At 39.5% G+C, this 23,704-nt stretch overlaps 1 protein-coding gene across 1 annotated transcript in view; it reads right to left on the bottom strand.

Moving 5' to 3' along the window:
* The window catches only part of LOC126397483 (cadherin-12-like), a 145,364-nt gene that overhangs the window by 63,317 nt on the left and 58,343 nt on the right, over window positions 1–23,704 (bottom strand). Inside the window, exon 3 of the mRNA XM_050056321.1 lies at window positions 272–566. Within this exon, the coding sequence (XP_049912278.1) occupies window positions 272–566 (295 nt within the window). The remainder of the gene's footprint in view (window positions 1–271; window positions 567–23,704) is intronic.

Here is a 23,704-nt window from a genome sequence, read left to right as displayed (position 1 = left end):
GGGGGGGGGGGGGGGGGGGGGATGTATAAAGACAAAGCTGTGAAATATACCCAGGGCACACCAAGAATAACTGGTTCTCTGAAATGTCAAAATCTGGGGGGGAGCAGCTTTGCCCCTGCGGTTGTACCTGTGATGCTCTTCAAACTTTTATATTTTGTAGTTCAAGAGGAGAAAACAAATCTTTCAGTGCTAAGGATTCCAATCAGTTAAGCAAAGTACTGGTTCATCTATCTTAAGTGGATATAACAAGTCACTGCAGATGTTCACTGACCTACTGGTGACATCTCAGGAACACTGGCTGTATATGGTCCCTCCAGGAATTTCGGCTCATTGTCGTTGATGTCTTGAACCTTGATTACGAATTCCGACTCAGGCTCCAGGGGCCTATTGGTGTTGATGTCAACTGCCTGGGCGCGTAGGGTGTAGTAAGGCTTCTCCTCCCTGTCAAGACTCCTTAAGGCATGGATGTCCCCCGTTGTTTGGTCAATTGTGAAAATGGAGCCAGCCCCGTCCCCCTGGAGAGTGTACTTCACTGCATTGTCCCCCCTATCGAGGTCAGTGTGCAGCTGCAAGACAAAAGAGGGAAAAGACAGGTTGAGTGCAAACATTGGCACAGATAATGATTCATTGAAAGCACTGGGGAAGAGCTGTCAAAGAACACTATTTCACAAAGACAGTCAAGGAAACTGACTGCGCATCAAAGGGCAAATTCATGTCTCTGCAAAGATCTGCAAAACACTAAGTCATGAGAAAAATAAAATGATCGTACTTTCAGAACGTTTCACAGATTAATGAGGCTAAAACTCTCATAAATAATGTATTCTCTCTGTGCAATTACGCGGCAGTGATAACTCTTCAACATCGCGGACCCATTTCTGTTCAAGCATGACTCAAAAATCTTGTCTAATATGAGATAGGAGTTTTTTCCACAAAGTGGCATAGATCAGACTGAATACTAGAGGTAAATACCCCAAGAGAACCATTTTTAATACCTTCACCTGACAGCAGAGGTCTGTGACCAGATGACTCTCAGCACAGTTGCAGAAATATCACTACTCCAACCAGAGAACATCTTTGTTAATATAGATCCAGTGCCACAGCAGCTCTCTTTGTACAAGACAAACACATTCTGGGCTGGTGGCAGAACACCTGTTGACATAGTTATGTTTACCTCTCCGGGGAGATCAGTCATACAATTCAAAGCCTTTTAAATATTTAAGGGCTCTAATGCAATGAGATCATCACCATATATGGATATGGATTTTTTTCGCCTTCTTATCAATGGAGTGGAATTTCCACCAACACTGTTGAAATGCACACTTATTCCAGGAGACAAGAATAGATATTTTAAGCATTGAAGCAGGGGCATACAGTGTAGCCAGCTAAATTGAGTACCTGCTGGCTTCGGGTAACATGGATTCATTTTTCTCTGTCAAAAAAGCTTCCATAACTTGCACTGAGATACTTCTAATTCTACACTTTATAATTGACTGTGGGCCATTCTCTAGTGCTGCTAAAACTGAGTGGATATGGCAACTTTTGGGGTTGCTTTTGGATAGGAAATTTTGTTGTCAAACTCATGTCATCTGAGTAAATATTGGGGATGTTGGTTTACAGGCCAGTTACTGGCCTGTAATCACATTCTGATTTATCAGCCTTGGAATTATGTCCATTGGGCGACCCAGTCACCAGAAGAAAATGTTGGCATTTTACATTTCTGCAACACAGTGGATACATTATATTTGTATTTTTCATATGTATCATTAGCCTGGAAATCCAGACCCAAATCTAGAAAGATTTAGGGTCTGGCTATGAGTAATGCAAATGGCCCAACTCGAGGGGTGGCACCAAGCATGCATTTTAAAATATCACTGCACGCAATTGGATAACACTACGACCAATCAGAACAATACATGGGGTGACGTATATGCTTAGCTACCAGCGGAGCTAACTGGTAGATTAGACTCTTGCCGTATCCGGTCGGCAAAACAGCAAAAACGTCCTTCTTGCAAAGGAAAGATTCGAGCGCCGTCTTCTGTTCCTCTTTTAGAGAAAAAGCCAAGTCTAACTCGTTCATTGTAGCGGCCAAAGCCGTTTCAAACAACTGGTGTTCATCCGTAGCCATCTTGCAATGTTTACTGACTGATTCCGGACTTCGTCGTCGCAGCGCTGTCGTCATCTGTTTAGCTCGCCTCTGGCCCGCCTATATCAGATACACCGATGTGATTGGTGCAGCTCGGCTCCAACGGCATGGGTAATGAGCATCATTACTGATTGCCAGAGTGACTCACTGAGCAAATTCAAATTGTGCTCTCGCGAGAACTCTGGATTTCCGGGGTAACATATCATAGTAGCACCTCTGAAATAATGCTGCATATGAGCTGACTTTCAAGCTACAGACCACTGTTTGAGACCTACAAACAACAGGCGTGGTGAGGCGTTTCAAGGCGTTGCATTTCCAGCTGCTTTTTAGCCACCAAACGTAGGTGTTTTACAGAGATTCATCAAGATGTTTCCACCAGGGATAGTGCCACAAAATGCATTCTGTTTTTACTGAGATATTTTTGCCTTTCTGGCTGGAATTGTGCCACCAAAAGTGGATATCTTAAGCCAAAACACGATATTTTCCTAGCATTACTAAGTGGTTATTGTAGCCTAAACCAAACCAAACAAAAGCAGTTGTTTTTTTACAGGGCCATCTTTGCCTTTTCGTGGAATAGTGCCATGAACATTTTTACAGAGCCATAGCTGTGTTTCTAGCCATGATTATGCCACCATAAGTGGATATCTTAAGCCAAAACGTGATCTTTTCTTACCCATAACCAAGTGGTTATTGAGCCTAAACCTAACCACACATTAACCACAGCCTTGCTGTAATGTGAGGGAATGTAAAGTTTCAACATATCCCCTACACAATAATGTGAAAATTTAACATATCCGCGGTTTACAGGAACATATAATGATATCATTTACTCTGGTGATTCATATAATTCATGCTTAATGTCAATGTTCAGTAAAACTGTGTGTCCTGTATGTAAGATGGAAAAGTATGTGTTTGTGGTTGAGCTTGTAACATATCCAGCTTTCATAGTGGTGAGTGCAGTTTGCCTCCCATCACAACTGAAATTAATGTTTACATTTTTCTTAACTGTTACTCCATCGTTATCCAAATTGTGTAGTTGCATTGTATGTGCCATAACCATGATCTGTACCTAAACATTACCATAGGGTAGCTGCATGCACTTAACAACTGAATGAATCCTCACACTGACTCTGTCTTTATTTTTTAGTAATTCAGTCTCTCTTTTTTACCCCACAGGTAAATATTAAGCTATCATTTGCACATAGCCAATTTTCCAGTGAACATCCATGGTAATTGAGGAGAGGAGAGGAAATTTGAGATGCAGCTTCAAATTCTCTGTAGGTTACGGTTCAAAACAACCCAAGACATGTGCAGACACAAGCACACTGGGAGTAATTGGTGATTCAGTGCAAATTGCCCAGTTCACACAAGCATAGCATGGCATTATGATGTTCTCACCCATGGTGCATTATTCATTGCTATTCAAATGAATGAGAATTATTTTTAGTGCATGACCCTTGTTGGGTGACAACTAGGTCCCGCAGCATTATTATGCAATGAGCACAAAATCTGAAATGTAGATTATGTATTGTCCATAAAAATAATGTAAGCAATATGCTTCTCCTCCGCAGACTAGATGCTCTGACAATAAGAGAAAGTAGATTACAGACTAAAAGCTCTATCTATCCCTCAGCACTAGATATGGTTATCTAATTGTTAAGTTTAAACGAGTTAAGCACTTAGCTTATTTTTGGGGAATGATATTTCCTTGAAGAAGACATATTTAAGAAGATTTTTTCACAGTGTATGCAGCACCGACCACCTCAATGTTCAGTTTTTGTATCCTGTTCAATTTACTGTTTGTAGGCACTAGAGCTCAGCCTAGCACCGTAATCATTGATGTAAGTTATGATACCCTCATTATGTGATACTTCATTTCAAGGCATGATTGACAACTGGCAATTTCTACCATCTTACAGGTGAATATAGACCTATATAGCACCTTATTACCATGCCAAGATTTCTATCAAGAAACAAGTGCATAGTTTATCCCAGCCCTTATTTTTCAGAGCCCCGCAGTCTACTGGCAGTAATTACTGCCTGGAGACAAAATGAGGAAAGTTATGATATTGTATGTGATACTTCACCTCAAGCCTTGATTGACAACTGGCAATTCCTACATCTTTATGGTAAATACATTTCCAGCCTGTATGGTTTATCCCACATATATACACTTACAGGCCACTTTATTAGGTACACCTGTTCAAATGCTTGTTCATGCTAATAGCTGATCAGCCAATCATGTGGCAGCAATTCAGTGCATTTAGGCATGTAGACATGGTCAAGACGACATGCTGAAGTACAAACTGAGCACCAGAACTGGGAAGAAAGGTGATTTAAGTGACTTTTTTTTTAACGTGGCATGCTTGTTGGTGCCAGACAGGCTGGTCTGAGTATTTAAGAAACTGCTAATCTACTGGGATTTTCACACACAACCATCTGTAGGGTTTACAGAGGATGGTCCGACAAAGAGAAAATATCCAGTGAGCGGCAGTTCTCTGGGTGACAATGCCTTGTTGATTCCAGAGGTCAGAGGAGAATGGCCAGACTGGTTCAAGATGATAGAAAGGCAACAGTAACTCAAATAACCACTCATTACAACCAAGGTCTGCAGAAGACCATCTCTGAACCAACATGTCGAACCTTGAAGCAATTGGACAATAGAAGATTGGAAAAATGTTGCCTGCTCTGATGAGTCTCAATTTCTGCTGCAACATTCAGATGGTAGGGTCAGAATTTGGTGTAAACAACATGAAAGCATGGATCCATCCTGCCTTGTATCAACGGTTCAGGCTGGTGGTGGTGGTGGTGTAATGGTGTGGGGGATATTTTCTTGGCACACTTTGGGCCCCTTAGCACCAACTGAGATGATGATTTCTGATTTCTACTTTCAGCAGGACAACGTCATGTCACAAAGCTCATATCATCTCAAACTGGTTTCTTGAACATGACAATTAATTCACTGTACTCCAATGGCCTCCACATTCACCAGACCTCATTCCAATAGAGCACCTTTGGGATGTGGTGCAACGGGAGATTCTCATCATGGATGTGCAGCCGACAAATCTGCAGCAACTGTGTGATGCTATCATGTCAATATGGACCAGAATCTCCGAGGAATGTTTCCAGCACCTTGTTGAATCTATGCCACCAAGAATTAAGGCAGTTCAGAGGCAAAAGAAGGCCCAACCCAGTACCAACAAGGTGTACATAATAAAGAGGCCGGTCTGTGCACCACCAATATCCCACCACATTCTAGCAGGAGTATAAGTGGACGAAAAAGTTAATTAATCTCACCTTGATACAGATACAGAGCTTTCTACTGCGTTTTAAAAAAGACTCTGAAAGTAACATTACTGAAATGCTCACTTCAGTGACTTAGATTAAGCTGTGAAAAAAGAGGCCAATCCTGGAGATAACTTCAGAGCTAGCTAAAGGCCGCGCAGTTGACAAAGAACCTTTCATCGTTTAAACTCATTTTTGGTTTAATTATGTTAACTGTTGGTGTGGCTACAACAACAAATGGCTTGTTCCGCACCTGAACTGGACTGAGGACTTGTTTCAGGAGGTTCATTCGCCATCTGGTATTCCTCATGTCAACTTGGGGAAATTGAATTCTGAAGAGTTTGGACTGTATGTGTGAGACAAAAGCTAGGACATGACTGTTTTATTCTATTTGTTGGTGCTTGGAAGCCGCCTGGCTTTTTTCTGCTAATTCTATTTTGTGCTGCTTGGTGAACAGCCGCCGTGCTGATCATTATTCTGCTGTCGGCTGCAGTGTTACATTTGTTAATACACCTGTAGCCTACAGAACAGCATGAGTCTGTGACAGTGTATGTAATATAGAGCTGGGTGATAATCAATTACTATTAATAGACTCACTGTGGGACTGTGTGTTGATAATTTGATCCAAATCAAGAAATTATTTTTCCCAAGTTTCCTTCAAAACTTAAAACTAACAAAATTAGTAAAAGTTCATGGCATTCATCAACAAATTGGTATTTTACTTATGTGACCTTGAATGCATTTGAAAAACTGGAAAATCGTTCTTATCATTACTGGCATATTTATGTCAAACATAATTTGCCCAGTCTTACGTGCATGTCTGAGCGTGCACATAAACACAGGCATGTATTTGGTAGATAAGTGACATTTTATTCTGCTTTATTCTATTCTCTGTTTCATTCTATACTATGTCATGCCATGTTATGCTTTGCTATGCTGTGCTATGCTTTGATATGCTATGATATGAGCAAGTTGGATATGGACATGTGATGGTTTTGGTCTGGGGTGGGTTCAAGCAGCACAGATACACCATGGCCCCACGTCTTTTGTCTATATACATAAATCTGTTACTTTCTATTCTGATCTTTTCAATGCTGCTTGGGTTTTGGCCGCCGTGCTGTTATCTTGGTCACTGGCTGCACTAAAAGCTTGCCTGTGTGTGGCTGTGGTTGTGCATGCCTGTGGCAGTGTTATTGGCAATGGTTGCTTACTTTTTGTGTTGGTTTTTTGAATACGGTTTTGTTGGGAAATGGTTGCACAGTCACCTGTAAAATCAACTGGGCAGAGAGCCCCTTCTCTAATTAAAATGCTCCCATCAGAAAAATTGGGAAGTACTTGTTTGAGCAGTAATGATTGTAGTTATCTATCACTGTGTGGCTGTGTGAAATGGTAGGTCTGGCATGTCTGCAGGTGAAGCTGCACAGCGAAAATACCCACTAGGATTTCAGATGTGTAAACCTTTGACATCAAAAGTGAGCTGGAGTGGTGTGAGTCTTTGTAAGTGTTTTTATCTGAATCATTTATCAACTTTGACTTGTAAAATATAGACACACTTGGGGATGGATTGGTTCATAGATAATACAGACAAAATGCAATCATCAAACAAATGCATTTTCAGTTGAGCCAAATGAAAGGGAACTATTTCTTGTGGGCCTTTTGGCTGTCAGCAGTGTGGTTAAAGAGTGTTGTTGCCCTCAGGTGCTCCCCAGGAACTCGTGCTTCTAGGTTTGCCAGCCTTTAATAAAACACTGTGCATTCCAGTGCCCTATGTTTTTGTCAGATAGTAACGGGATGCTGCAGCAAGAGTAGCTGTTTTGTGTCTCTGCTCACTTATTATCCATCTTGTTTCCTATTGTTTTGTAATCCCGTAATCTTTTGCAATCCATTCACATGATCCACGGCATCATTTGAACTAGATTGTCAGTTTTGTCCCATTAGGCAGATGACATGACAATACCAGTGAACAACAATCTCATTCGTAAGCATGATGAAAGTTGTTACTGCTTTTGCTTGTGGCGTATACGAGACAGATCAGAGTGGCAGATGGACTGTTGCAACAGTGTAGTCATAATAGGGTCCACAATCTTTTACTTGTTAGACCAAGCCGAGGAAAACATGTTGTCGACAGAAAACATGTCACTCAAACACAAATTATAACACGGTTGTGAAAATATAATATTCAGTTTTTGTTGAGGATTTTTGACACAGTGACATACAGATTGTAATTGCATTACATTACAGGAAGCTCATCTTTATCTGTCACCCACTCCCGGTGGACGTAATAACAGACACCTTACAGTGAAGTCTATACCTTCTGTAGAGCTGAATCAACATCTCTCTGACACACTCTCAGAAATGAATTATTGCAAGCTTCACAGTAGTATATGTTGCAGGACAATTGTCTAGGATTGCATTATACTGTGTCAGTATTCATAATAGTTTCCATCATATGTTACGATTACCATTTAGATAATAATGACCACATTGATAACACATCAAGCTGTTCAGTTTAACAGGCTGGCAGAGTGTTTTGAGAGAAGTTGAGGCGATACATGTCCAGGTATGTGTAGTGAAATGTATATTTTAGTCAAATCAGATCTTCAACATTTGTTAATACTAGTCCATACCCATTGAGTACAGCATACCATACCATGACTTAGTCATACCAAAAGTTAGAAGAAAAAAAAACATTGGGCCACAGGGGGAGCCACAGCGATCGGTCACATTTTAGCCATTTTTAAGCATTTTTCTGTTGTTATAGCGCCACCCAGTTGTCAATTAGAATTAAATTTCTCCAGTCACCTTGAAGCGTCCTGTTCTACATATCTACCAAGTTTAGTAAAAATCGATATGGCGGTTAGGCCTAGATAAGAAATTAGCTCTCTAGCGCCCCCATTTCGTCTGATCGGGTCATTAATGGAGGGGTCCCCTCAGTTTATGTGTGGTCATATGCCTACAAAGTTGCGTGGTGATCGGTGAAACCCTTGAGATGTTATACACCTTTATGTGATGAGCCACGCCCTCCGCAATATTCATTGCCTTATAGAAGCTTAGTTTTTTTTTTTAAAGATTATTTTTTGGGCTTTTTGCCTTTAATGAACAGGACAGAGTGAGAGAGAGAGTGGGGTTTGACATGCAGCAAAGGGTTGCAAACCGGAGTCGAACCTGCGACCACTGCAGCAAGGCATTGCCTCTATACATGGGGCGCCGGCACTATCAACTACGCTATCGACGCCCCATAGAAGCTCAGTTTTAGTAAGTTTTCCAACTTTTGCCAAAAGTGAACTTTAGATATTGGTCCCTAGATTATGTTCACCGAGTTTCATGCAGATCGGTCAAACTTTGGCTGAATGAATCAGTGCATCCCTGATAAACACAAAACACTGAAGTTGGATTTAAATACTATGTATTGTGGGCATATTTATGCATACAATTGAATAAATTATCACTTTCTATTTATGATTAATAGGCTGTTTATATTTGGTTATCCTTTGACTGACAAGAGAAAGAAAAAACACTTGGAGCATATTTTTCATATTTGCAGTTTATTCAATACAAGTCCCCAGGAGACATACCTGCAAATGGATTTAGAAGTGCACAATTAAAGATGGAAAAGAAAAATGCAAATGCAAATAATAAAAAGAACAGGCACATTGCCTCATTAATTTTAAGTGAAAGTTGACTGATATTAATTAAAAAATCCATTACTCTAATAATGGTAATCAATTATATATAAAGATTCATTAATAGGGAAGGCTTCTATTAAACTACAAAACACCCATTGGGCTCAACAGACAAGAGGCAGAATCACAGCTACAACCATCTTAACAGTATGTCAAAAGAACATAAGTGATTTTACTGAAGAGGAGGAAACAATTGTCCATTCCTTCCCTGTAACAGTTGTTTCCAATTTCTAATACACGAGTCAACAAAACAGTGTCTATGCGTGCAGAATTAAAATGATGGCATATAGCTTTATGTCAATCCAGCAAAGCAAACACACATTTGGTTAACATAAAGCATGTGTAGAGTGACTGAATGAGAGCTGGCTCGCAGAGACGGTGAGATCATGTGCGCCCGTATTATGGTGAAAATGTCTTTACACTCCATTTTTCATGATAAGCATAATTAGCAAGATGCTCTGCTCAGGGTACCAGTTGACATGGCAGCTATAAAAAGAAACAGGTAGAGAAAGGAACTGAAATAAGATTCCTTTTTACCATCCGAACTCGCACCATCTGTTTGAGTCATTATATTTGCATTCAGGATTATATTCCCCCTCTCTATGTTCACAATTTTTCAAGACTGTCGAACGTTTTACATTTACATTTTAGACAGTTAATGCTTGTGTGAAATGGGTGTTTCAGTGATCATGTCGCCGTTCGGAGTCTTGCTTAACCTCATTTTACAAGGATTTATGGCGTTTTATGGACATGCATTAGACATTGTAGGATTCAAAGCCGTGACCTATAATTTTCACAGTGCTCTCTCTAGCCATTAGGCCATCTTGCCCTGTCTGGAACAGTTGAGGCAATGCAGATGGCCAGCCAGTGCGTCAGCAGTGTTGTCAAAACAAATATCGGCAGAACCATTATTCATCTCCTATTAACGAAAAACAGGTCTATTGACTGAAGCTACTCATCTGCTGGGACAAAAGGGAAGAATGATGGCTCATCCGTACTGGCAGTGGAATAGTCACATACTTAGGACAGTGATTGTGCTATAAGGGAATTCTTGGCTTTGAGAGAGGGCGGTGTTCCCTGTTATTTGCAGGATTTGCAGCACATGGTCTCTCATTGGCTATGCAGTAAACCAGCATATTGATTAATTTGAGTGATTTCAGAGGAGAATGTAACCAACCGCTGTAGAAAATGCTGTAATTGGATTTCTGCACCCAGGATTATGTGGAGCTCCTCTTAGGAATGCATATGGAAGCCACAACTCTTTGCTGATAGCGAGCCAACATTGTTCCGTGGATTGCCCAGCAACCTCGCACCGGCAAGTACATTCACATATCAGTAGACATTCTGAAAAGCGTTGGATCGTACTTGTTCGCCTCGTGCTTACATGCAATTAAATATGTATGCTTATTATCTCATGTAAAGAAGAGTCCCCCATGTATTTTCAAGGTCTGCTCCCAAACCGGAATCACACGTGCACCTGCCCCTGCCACCTGCACCTACAGTATGACCAATCAGTTCTGCAAGCTGACCTGGCTCCGCAACATCAGCAGCCCAAACTGAAATGACAAATATTATAATAACTAGGGCTACAGTCAACTACAGAAAATCTTGGTCAACTAAAGTCGCACATAATCTTCAACTAATCGATGGTCGTGGGAAAATGAAAATAACGTGCAGATTTACTTCTGCAGAGGTGTGTCTGTCACTCTGCAGTTACACCTCCAAAACACTAGTCGGCGGTGGAGGACTGTGTTAAGTGCTGTAAAACCTTATTTATATAGTTGATTCAAAACACACATTAAATATGGCTTAATAGAGACAATTTCAAACACAAGTACGCAAATCGCAGAACTGACAGACAAACTATTTATCTGGACACATTTCCCCCACCAATACAACATGCTAACATTATTAGCACAAGTCTATGGCATTTTACATTGCATAAACTAGCCTAGCATCTAGCAATCTTTCCTCTTCTCATATAAAACCAGGGACAACAGCAACACTTAAGAAAGGTAACAGCACATAGTTTGGCTCTGTTACAACTCACAACATTCACTGACAAAACAACTGTCTTATACGAAACACGTTTTCCAAACAAATACAACATGCTAACGTTATTAGCGCCAGCCTATGGCATTTTACATGGTATACATTAGCCTAGCAACGAGCGGAGATTTCCTCTGTTCATATGAAGCCAGGATAAATCACACACACGACTTAAAATGCTATTTTAGTGGAGGCTTTACTGTCTTCATAATTTATTGTTTCTTATCTGTGAAATACAAGTCAATACAAGCTTCGTTTCCACTGAGGGAAATGGTGTCAGCTTACAGAAACAGACAGGAGGTCTGCATGAGGGTGGGCGAGTTCAACTTTCTGTCAACAATGGGGGTGTTTTGAAAACCCCCAGTGTCATTTTCACAGGTAACTTTGCCTGTCCCCCCGCCGCAGGAAATAGAGTGCCGAAGCCACGCCCCTTCTGGTGAAGCTCATGGGACCTTAGATCGGAAAAAATATGAATGGCAGTGAATGAAGAGAGAAATATTATCTTTTGGTCTTGTTTGAGTTGTGACATGAAATCCAAATATTTCGTTAATGAATTTAAAACATAAATTTTAAGGTCAATAAAGTCATACTTTGTGGTAAAACTGGTGAGATATAAGCTTTTGAAAAAAACATAATTAGAAAAACTACACAGGAGGCGGTTGCGTATGTGACATCATAGCTTTCACTCGCTTCCTGCAGCTTGGAGTGACTGCAACCTGGCACAAAACACACAGACATCTTCAATCATAAATCGATTAATCATAAAACAGTGGAATTTCAGCGGAGAGGCCAAGCTGCAGGTAGCTTATATCTCAACAGTTTTAAAACAAAGTATGACTTTCTTGACCTTAAAATTTATGTTTTAAATTCATTAACAACATATTTAGATTTCAACTCGCAACTCAAACGGGAACAAAAGATAATATTGCTCTCCTCATTCACTGCCATTCATGTTTTTTCCGATCTAAGGTCCCATGAGCTCTACCGAAAGGGGGGTGACTTCGGCACTCTATAATGGATTAAGCATGTTTAAAGTGATCATTTTGGGTCATTTCACACATGTGAACAGGATAGTATATTTTAAAACAAAGATAATTCAGAAAAATAATTTAAATGAAAACTTGTGCTTATTTTTACTATACAGAGCAGCATAACTCCACAGTTAACATGTCTGTCAGTCACATGATTGAAGCGCCTCTCTTTTTCCAGGTACTCAGAAATGAACCAGGAAATTAAATTAACACAAATTACAAGGTCACCTGCTGGGTACTGCAAACCCGATGCAGGACTCTGATGTGTAATCCAACTGAAATTAAGCAGTATTTTTTTTTTGTCTTCTACAGCATAGATATCTGGTCTGTGAAGCAAATGCCAGAGGAAAATTTTGCTGCTCACAGTAGTCCCTTCTTTGTCTCACAAGAAAAAAATCTGCTTCTTCGTTGAACATTACTAAATCCTGATCTGTTTCTCCTAACCCCCCTTAGAGAAATAAGGAACAAAATAATAAAGCAGCAGGAGTCCTTTTGCTGTGCTCATATCTGAGCTTTCTCAACTCTGAGAACAGATAAAATACAGAGCTGAGACTTGAATGTGATCACTCAGACAAAATTTCTGAAATTGTGCAGGCTCATTTATTAGCCAATCAAGTTTTCTTTTGGATCTCACTCTGATCTCAAGAGCCAATTATTTTAGACAAATAGAGGTTACTGCAGTGAGAGAAGAAAAAGAGCATTTTCAGATCCTAAATTAGGATTGGATTGAGACAAGAGGAAGGCTATTTCTCAGGAGCTTAATTTAAGAAGTATGAGAAAATAATCTCATATTGGTGTTGTACTGAGCTCAGTTATGTCTCGGAGAAATAGGCTGGACAAAGGAGAGATACTAGATGCTGTTAATCAGTGTAAATCATTCTGTATCCATTGGGGCTTTGCATGCATCCCTGGCCCCACTGCTGTCATGAATTTATTTTTATGCTGCTACTCATTATTAGGTCTAAAACTACCCTTCAATCCAAACACCATGCAACCACTGTTCTACCAGCCCAGCAGTGTGATGACAGAGTGGCACACTGTTGGCATACTGGTGCTGTATGTTGTAGGTGGCTCCAAGTTCGTGCATTGTCAGGCTAGCGCTAGTGTCATACCACATCACGACTGCTGGTTGCGTGGTAAGTTTTTCGCGGGCAGCCGGTGTACTGGTGAGTAGCTGATAGAAAGAAAACACTGTGTCAAATGCTGCGAGCTTATTATAGCTGATCGATATTGGCTCGCGAGCCATTTCTTTGCTGCTGACAGCTCAGAGCTCGCTATCTGGGTTGTGTCATGCCTCAGTCAGGTAATGGGGATGGAGGGAAAAAATGCACACATACACACACACAGGAGGCTATAGTGGTAGATATGCACCCACGGAAAATGTGTAGGGATGTGTGCGTTTGTGTATGTGAATGCATGTGTGAGAGGGAGAGAGAAAGGGAGACGACCAAATGGGATAGATTGACAGATATAGCCTTGGGTGTGTGACAGCAGATAGAAGCCGATGAGTTGTTTTCACCTCTGAAGCCGTATTAGCACAATTCAAATTCAGTTCTCCCTCCGCAAACCTCTGCTGCACTTGTAGACAGGCATTCATCAAGAGTGTGAACATGGTTGTTAATATAACTGTCACCTAGGTCAACAGTCCTGGGAACTAATAGTATTCTATAAAAAGCAGCGTTATTATACTAACTAAAAGTTTCCAAAAATGTTTTTTCATGTGATGTTAGCTCTTTCTAAGCAAATAACATGGTGTCAAATGATTTTTGACATATCACATTAATGTACAGGATTGTTATTGATCTGAGAGCCTGGGGTTAAGGCTTGATTCCCTTTTCTCATATCACACTTGATTAAACAACACAGTGATATTGATACAACATACAGAATGCAATTTTCTACCCAGAATCACAACAATATTGCCCATCAATGTCAAGGAACAAATGGAAAACGTTGACCAGGGTAGTAAGTGATACTGATTGGGGCATTAGCGCACCGTTTGGAAATATGATCCAGGCAATTCAGGAGGAAAGTCCATTACCCATGAGGACAAAATATATGAAATATATTACTTTGGCAGGACAGATGAATGGCATCATTAGCTTTTATTTCAGATGTTCTTCTTGGAATTTGCCCGCAACATTCATCATCAACTTACATTACAATTGTAAATGCCCTCAACCTCTTAATATGTTCTAACGAGCGGCTGAATCGCCGGCACACCTCATGCATAACCTTCAAGAGAGCAATCCTTTCAAATTACGTTGCATTTGACAGTGAATTACTTAGGCAACAAATTTCCAGATGAATTTAGGGATAAGAGCGTGCATGAGCATTTAATAGCAGTGTGTTTCATACACATTTTAAATAATCCACACATTTACTGCCATGTCTTTAGGGGCATTCAAACACATACGCATATCACTGAGTATAATTCCTTTTAAATCACTCCTAACAACAGAGTCAAGGGTCATCTAATTGCTGATACTTGTGTGTTATGTTCCCCGTGTCAGTGATTGCAGTATTGTGTCAGACAGTCAGTTACTACATTAGACATGCTTTATGGATATGTCATGAATAGATCAACAAGATTACTGTTTGCTCAGACTCTGCATGCCGTCGCCTTGCTTAGCTGTAGGTCACTGAATAGACCTCTGCACCAAACAAAGCAAAGCAATCAAGTTATGAAGCCTGTGATTTTGGAGTCGCCCTTAATTACCTGCTGGCTTTGCAGTCACTCCTAGTGAGGTAGTTTACTACAGTGGCTATCATCACCAAAGTGTGTAAACAGGTTTGCTGCTTTTATATAAGCCACCTCAGGTTTTCATGCATTTTACAGCTAAATTCCAAAGCATTTAAACTGAACCATATTTAACAACGTGGAACACGCCATCACTGGTAAGGCTGGTAAATTTCATACGGTCAGATGATGGAATCTCTCGTTGTTGGGCCTGGTGCATAAGTCTTGTTGAAAAGGTTTTTATGTCCTTCTTATAGGTCCTCATTGAAAGATTAAATTGCAGGCTCCACATCAGTAATAAATCTCAGCCAGGTGTGGGGTGGGACTGAGAGGAAGAGCCATCAATAAAAAGAAGGATGGTCATTCCTTGTCAGGCGGGAAGCAAGGGAATAAACAAGCTGTAGAAGAAATGGGGCTGCCCTTTCTAGCAAAAGTGGTTTATTGACTTGTATTTAAATGAGCGACCTTTTGTCTGCAAGTGTGTGAAACGGAGCATTGGAGCATGCCACTGCATGCCGTCACATGCTCTGTGTTGCAGTGAAGGATGCTGAGACTTTTTTCTTTTTATAGGTCTTAAGTGTGACTTTATCTAAATTGATTGGATTTGTCTTTAACCTTCAGTTCATGTGCTGTTATGGATATGATTTTTGCTTCCTGAGCTTAGTGGCTGCAGCGTTTTTATTTAATTTTTTTTTTTAATGGAACAATTCCCATATCCCTCATTTTTTTGCCAAGTGTATAATTTGTTTAGTCCTCTTTCAGAGGGATTTGCACAGTGCCTTGCTATCTTGTTCCCATGACTTGTGAAACAGTCTGTAAGGCTGTTGCGCTGATGGAATTTTGCCTGAGGTGATCAAGGGTGGCTCAACAGCATGATATTTCATATAGCCACCGTTTTTAATTGTTTTTTCTTTAAAATTACTTCATTTATCCTGATTTTAGTGCTTTATGAATAAGCTCTCTTTTCAAGCCATCATTGTTGCTTTTTAAGTGACAAAAATGACATAGTTTTGAAACAAATTAAAGATCCAGTGTGTAGGATTTAGGAGGATGTATCGGCAGAATTGGAATCATATAAGTACGTTTTCTTGTGTATAATTACCTTGTGATCTCGCGGCAAAAAAAAAACTTGAATATGCAGCCAATTTTGTCAAAAATTGCGATGAAAATTGTGTCGTTTTTATGTGATTTTTTGGGGGGAAATTGCGGCTAATGACAAAAGGATAAAAAAATAAAAATAAAAAAATACTACCTCCAAAAGATTAAGTCATGTAATCACTTGCTATGATAATCATACTGAACATTACAAAAATAGCTGCAAATGTTTTTTATAGTTCTCTTCTTTAGTTTTATTTAATTAGTTTCAAAACATGGACTCCAATAATGTTGCAAAAAATCCTGAGTGAATATTGTAGCTCTCAACCATACAATATGACTGTAAAACAACATGTAAGCTACATCTTCTATAAACATAACATTTTAATACATTTAACACATATTGTATGTATTTAAACAGTGCAAATTCTTATGTCAATACAGAGAGTTTCTCCTTACCAAATGACATTAGCGCATTAGATGACACGTCTGATGAAGTTTCAAATGACGACTTCCGGTCGGCTGGAAATATTGTGGACTTTCATTGCATTTGCGTTAATTATTGCGATCACAAGATTGCGATTTTCTGGAGGGACTGGTTAAAAGCCTATCTGTAAAGAGCAGCGTTGGAGTTATACTAATTTTTAACATGAAACTGCTTTATTCAGTGTTTTTATTAGTTTTAATCACCTGGTCTGTCTGTTTTGGAGGAGACCTCTGCGGATCCTTTGGCTTGTGGTGAAAATCTCCTGAACATCTGGATCTGAAGTTATCACATGCCAAATATTGTCAGAGAAATGCTGACTTGTAACATGAAACTGCTTCATTCAGTGTTTTTACTAGTTTAAATTACTGGGTCCATTTGTTTTGGAAAGGAGACCCCTGCAGAAAATTCCCAGTAAAAAACTCCTGAACGTGTGGATCAAAAAGGTGAGCACACATTAGCTTATCAGGGAAAAGGGTTGAGCACACAATAGCATGTGGTGGGCAAGTTGCTTGTCTCCGAGATGCCAAACAGCATCTGAAATACATTGCTCAATATTAGGTTTTTTTTTTACCAGTTTCAATCACCTGGTCTGTTTGATTTGAAGAGGAAGAGACCTCTGCAGATAATTTGGCTCCTGATAAAAACCTTCTGAACAATGAACACTGGAGGAATTCTTAACTGTTAAATACTTGTTCAGTGATAAATGCAAAACACAGAAGTGCAATAAAGGCTGCGTTTTTTGTTTTTTTTTAGCTGAGACGCTTTGGTTGCGTCAGGTTGCCGTGATACAGAATATCTGCGTAAATAAAAATGTTGGCACAAGGTAGAGTACTTGCTCTGGATGAAGGGAATGCTGAAACATCTTGTCCGTTGTTGTTGTTCTGCAATGTAACTTGGTCTTTGTGGTATTTGTTTCGCCCCTCTTCCGCTGTCAGTGGAAGGCTGTTTTAAAAGTGATAGTGACGAGCGGCTGCAGCGAACATTTTGCAACTCTCGGCGACCAGAAAAAGAACGGCAAACCTCTCAGAGCCTTGTCATGCTGCTGGTGTTTTTACTGCATTTCCTTGCCAAGTGTAGAATCTTTCAGTCCCTATTCAGAGAGAGTTTTGCGTATTGCATTGCTACCATGTTGCCATGGTTTGTATGAAGAGAAAACATGGTTGTGCCCTGTGTTGCTCTCAGTGGGAGGTAACAAGGGAGTCTGTCTGACAGGCAAAGATAATGTTTTAGATGGACTGAGACTCTAGAGACCAGGTAGTGCTTTCAGTGGGTCCAATCCCTCATCAATGAGATTGCAAAAGATTAGACTTTACATAAGCCAAATTTCATCCCTTTCCTTTCCAGTGACTCACACATAATGTTGTCAATACAAAATTGTAGCATCTGGTCAGACAATCCCAGCATTGTTGCTGATGGCAAGCCTGAGAGATGGGTTGCTTTTGATTACACCTCCACTGCTGGTAAGTGGTCATTATATTTATCATGCACCGAAATGACAAGCGCAGTTCCTTTAAGTGGATTCTGAATTGCCACATTACTATAATTCTAGGGAAAATATGTCACACAGCAATTCATGACCATTATGTTCAAATGGAGAGTGCCATGATGCTAGAAATAAATGCTGAAAAATAGCTGCTGAACTCAGCGGCGAGTTTAATAGAGAGTGAGAGGAAGCAGCTCGGCTTGATATACAGCCACACTACTAATGGTAGATTTTTCTTGCAGATAATCACCGCTCAGCATAGGAAAGGCCTCAGCATTATCTAATTGTGAGCGCACAGGGTTGTTGCATTTACCCCCTTAAGCCTTCTGGGCTTTAATTGCTAATCTGCAATAATGTGGCTGTTGTCAACAGGCGATTGTAAGACGTTTCCCAACGTGGAGGCTTGTATTAAATGTGAAATGTTAGTGCTCAAAGTGATTTCTAATCAATATGTTCTCATGGGTCCTTTGTTTCTAAAGTGACAAAATAATTATTCATATCTTCTTGAAACAGCAGACGAAGACTGACATAAAAATGATAATGGTTTTTTATTTGACTCTGTTTACTTATTGTTCATGGCATTGAAACTTGAGAATAACACAGCACAGTTTTCACACTGAAGAGCAGCCTTGCAATAAACTTGAACAGATAATACGTGCTGTAAAACCTTATTTTTTTTAAAGATCCTCGGTAGGCTGCTTTTCATTATTTTTACTACCTGTCCATTGTGGTATTAATACCTCCAAATATATTGATTCTAAGTAGCTGGTTGCATTTTGCACAGGTGAATCTTAGTACCCCAGAGACTCTTGAGACTTTTGACTCTGTGAAAAATCAAGTAGCCACCTTTCTAAATAACTGCGGTTCATTTGCCCTTGAGCAAGGCCCTCGAGCAGTTGCCTCCTTATTAATGCATGCAGTAGGGACTAATAGTAGTGCTAAACGCCATGCTGAATCTTGTCGTGACCTTATTTGCACCTCAGGGAGCAAAGAGGATAATTAAGTAAGTAGTGTAAGTTGCAGCTCGCAGCTACAACTGAAGGTTCTCTAAGACTCCCTTTATGTTTAGTGTCTGCCATCTCTACTTGCCCGACCATGAGGCAAGAATATATCAATTCTGGCATAAATATATGAAAATGTAGTATTATGTGTGTAAAGTCAATATGAATATATTACTGCCACGTGTTGTTTTTCACAGTTTTTGTTCTTAAATTAGGTCGCATGCATTAAATGCCATGAAAGCTTGAGTCTAAATTCATTCCCTTTATTTTGTAGTCATACCCAACCGCCAAAACAAATGGAAATGCAGACATGGCATATTTTTCTACTGGTGTCGCAGAAGAAAAGAAATGCTGCTTTGCTTGCACTCATTAATCTGAAATAGACCGCAGCGTGTAAAGATGGATAATGTTTTTTAGAATGTCCTTCCCCACACAAGATTAATATTTAACTATGCCTCATATGATTGCAACATAAGAAGGTGTGCACACGGAAAATGGAAATAGTTTTGGTGCCTTGAGATATGTTTGAGTATATGTATGTAATAATCATAACTATCAAAAGTTAAAAAAATAATGAGTCAGACATGTTTGTTTTAAACAGTGTGGTCTTTAAACATGTTTTAGCTTAAATTATAAATGTTGACAACCAATGAATTATGCAATGAATACTTTTCCAGACTACCTTTTCTGTTACACATGTCACCCAGAGTTTTTTTCAGTATGCTGCTTAAAATTTAAACAACAAACCCCCCTAAGCAGTAACACTGGTACAGCCTAATGCAGGGGTGTAAAACTCTTTTCAGTTCATCGTCCACATACAACCCAATTTGTTCTCAAGTGGGCCATTGCATGACAACCTATAAATAACAGCACCCCCAAATTTTCACCTTTTTTTGAAAATGTTAACAGTTAATGAACAATACATTTACAAAATAGATGTTGAACAGTCTGCGATATCTTAATAAAAAGAAGTGCAATTTTACCAATAAGTATCCGTTTTTCTACATTTTGCCACTGTCACTGTCATTTGTTTTATGTATTTCCACTGTGTATGCTGGCAACACCACACTTCACTGATGTGGAAGCTATTGAGCAAACAGGTGAAGTTATCCCTTGAGTTAGAAATCATTTGCAAATTAAAATTTTGGCAGAGCTTTTGCACCAAGGCTCCGCCAATATTGTTTTAAAATAAGTCTGATACAGATTCTTTTGCACTGAACCTGCTGATCAACAATATTTTAGACAGTGTTCAGTAACTTTAAATATAATCACATGAAGGATTATTTATTTATATACTTAATTATTTTTGGAGAACTGTGTCCTGGTCAAGGTAATTAGCCTCTGAAGCAGCATTCTAGATGAACTAACTGCTCACTGTTTAACTTGCTCTTAGCCTTTACATTTGCATTAGCATTAGTATTAGTGGGCCAGATTGTACCCTTCCGTGGGGAAGTTCTGGCCTGCTGGCCAATGCAAACCACTTAACCAGCCTTGAAGTAAATTAGACGCATACTGAAATTAGTCAGATGTATGGGCTGACAGCAGCCGATTACAGGTATGTCAGTATTGGTGTACTGAAATGCCAAACTGGGTTCGAGGTGATTTGCAAATTGTCACCATTACATGTCCCACAGAGAGCACTGACAAGCCTATTTTTTTTCTTCTTTTTTTTTCTTCATTGCCCTTAACAGCAATGGATAGGCAATTAGCTTTGCAGAACAAAATCGCCTTGAAAGTGTTTTTTTTTTTTACCCAACATAGATGCACATGTGGATGAAGATTCACTATATAGCATGAGAAGACACAACTACCCATGTGTACATACTCCATGGACATAATTATATGCATTCCTTCATACATACATACATATTACACATATTTTGCGTGGATCCACAAAGAGTTAACCTAATAATGATAAAAATAAGTTTTCTAACCAAGATAATCAAAAGTCTAGATTTTAGCTGGGAAATGCCCTGCTCAGTATTGTGGTCACAATTCTTATTGAACAAAAATTTTAATGCAACACTTTTGTTTTCACTGCCATTTTCTCACAAGTTTAAGTGAAAGGTCTAAGACTTTTTATTGCACTCGATAGATGTATTTCACTTAAATTTTAGCCACAAATTGTGAAAATGTTCGTGAGCACTTCTCCTTTTCCGAGATAATAGAGTCACGACAGGTGTGGCATATCAGGATGCTGATTAAACAGCATCATTACTACACAGGTGTGCCTTGGGATGGTCACATTAAAAGGCCACTCTAAAATGTGCAGTGTTATCACACAACACAGAGCCACAGATGTCCCAGTTTTAAGGGAGCCTGCTGTTGGCATGCTGACTGCAGAAATGTCCACCAGAGCTGCTGCCTGTTAACTAAGTTTTTTCACTAGTATAAGCTGCCTTCAACTGTTTTTTTCTGTGAATTTGGCAGTTCATCCAACCATCCTCACAACTGCACAAGTCAATTATGATGACAAACTTCAGTTCTGCAAACTATTTGTTGTATCAGCTATTCAAGTGGCTGGTCTCAGACGATCTTACAGGTGAAGATGCTGGATGTGGAGGTCTTGAGCTGGTGTGGCTACATGTGGCCTGTGATTATGAGGCTGGTTGGATGTACTGCCAAATTCACTGAAACAGCATTGGAGAAAGCTTATGGTAGTGAAATGAACATTCAGTTCACAAGCAACAGCTCTGGTGGACATTCCTGCACGTCAATGGCACGACTCCTAACAAATTTCAAAATTTGAGAGAAATACATCTACTGAGTGCATGAAAAAAAGTCCTAGATCTTTAACTGTAAACTGTAAATAAAGAAATAGGAGCAAAAGCAAAAGTGTTGTCTTTGAATTTTTGTTCAGTAAAAATAAATAAATAAATAAATTAAAGCAGCATCAGAGAATCTGTATCAAATTGGTTAATTATGCTCTGGTAGGGCTGGCACTTTCATTGCCAGCTAAACTTTCATTACCACTTAAAACTGATTATATTTTATAATAGCTGGGGATGTATTTTCAGTGGATCATCTAATTAATCAATCAACTAATTGCTGCAGCTTTAGATACACCTTATGATCCTTCATATCTCCCCCCAAAAATGCAGTACTGACTGGGCTATTAGGTACACACAAACTCTGTCTCAGAGAATTTGGTCATTTTGGAAGATGTAGTAGGAGGTAGTGTCTTGTTGAATATCACTGCACTGGAACATGTTGTCAAAATTTGCCCACCACAGGTAATTAGAAGTTGGATAGCGCTGAGACGTCCAAAATGATGTGTTGCAAGCATAAAGAGAGTGCTCCGATGCTGATCTTGCTGTATTGTTTATGCAAGACTTTGTTATGCACAACTGCATAATGGTGAAATGGACTAGCATCAAGTAGCATCAGATAATTATTTTTGTGGTATGGTGATGGATCTCATAACTGAGACTGAAAACTTCCTGTGGTTGATTTAGGTTCAGTGCAGTCGAAGACTCAGGCGAGTGTGTTGTGACATTTTAATGTAAAAGAAAACAATTAGGCATTCACAAGGACAACTGAATGTTATCATGCTGTTTCCAAGCATCTGCTTTCACGACAAGCAACCACCGGCGCATTCAGGCAAAAGTCACCAGTAAATAGGCAAACTAGTTGATCCATAACACTGGTACACTGACGCTCCACTCCATCGTCAATGTTTGTCCCCCTCCTCCCTTCCCCCTCTATTGGTTGTCTTGTGTTCTCTATGCTGTCAGAACTGACAAAATTACTGCATCTTGTTAGTAATGTGAATTATGTTTTTAATGGCCAGTGGTAATTAGTAGTGATCTGGCTGTTGTAATTAAAGTTTCCAGTGATGCATTTAATTCAGCACTTGAAATAGATTTTATCCCTGCTGACACGGTAAGATATCAAAAAAAGGCACAGATTTTCAGTATGGCTTCCACAACGTTAGAAGAATTGCACATTTATGAATAATATTATTTCCTTTTGTTAGTTTAATTGCACTTTAAAGCAAAATAGAAGCTTGACGTAACACTCTATATTGATCCAGAGACCTCAGAGTTAAATAGTAGCTAACAAGGCCTTGAAGCCACAAATAACAGAAGACCTGACATTTTTTAATTTCACATTTACACCCACTTGTTTTACTGCCACATTAACTCTGCTTCTATACTCTTGTGCTTTTAATATGAAAAGTACGACTGCTTCATTAACAAAATTCACAATCTTATTGTGAGTCAGTATATTGATATATGTAAATAAGATTTTCGGGCCAAAAACAATCGCATAAAACAACCCTGCCACCTCACACACGCCACAAATATCATGCTTCAAAAAGATATAGAGTTAGTAGAGCTGTGCCAGATTTTGAGACTTGGTTTATTTCAAACCTGCCGTGCTGTTTTCCTGTGTCGCTCTGTGTACAATGATGGAGCCAAAAACAGTGAGCGGTTTACTGATTGATGATTTCAATCATCAGTGCTTCGGGGGCAGCCCTAAGGATAGGTAATATATTAATACAAATACATAAATTAAATAGAAGCAAAATGCTGTTTAACTGAAGGTACAAAATTGCAGATCTGCGGTTCTCTGGAGGCTTAGATAACAGACTTGTTCATGTTTTAAGCCATCCTCAAGAGAATCCAAGCAGCCAAATGGCTAACAATCCACTCTTGGCTCGGATGTGGTTATGCATTTTAAAAAAAACTGTAAGCAGAGCGCTTT

Source organism: Epinephelus moara, chromosome 11, assembly GCF_006386435.1.
Source record: "Epinephelus moara isolate mb chromosome 11, YSFRI_EMoa_1.0, whole genome shotgun sequence".
NCBI lineage: Eukaryota > Metazoa > Chordata > Actinopteri > Perciformes > Serranidae > Epinephelus > Epinephelus moara.
The sequence above is the reverse complement of the archived record's forward strand: the minus strand, read 5'-3'. Positions and strand labels throughout refer to the sequence as shown.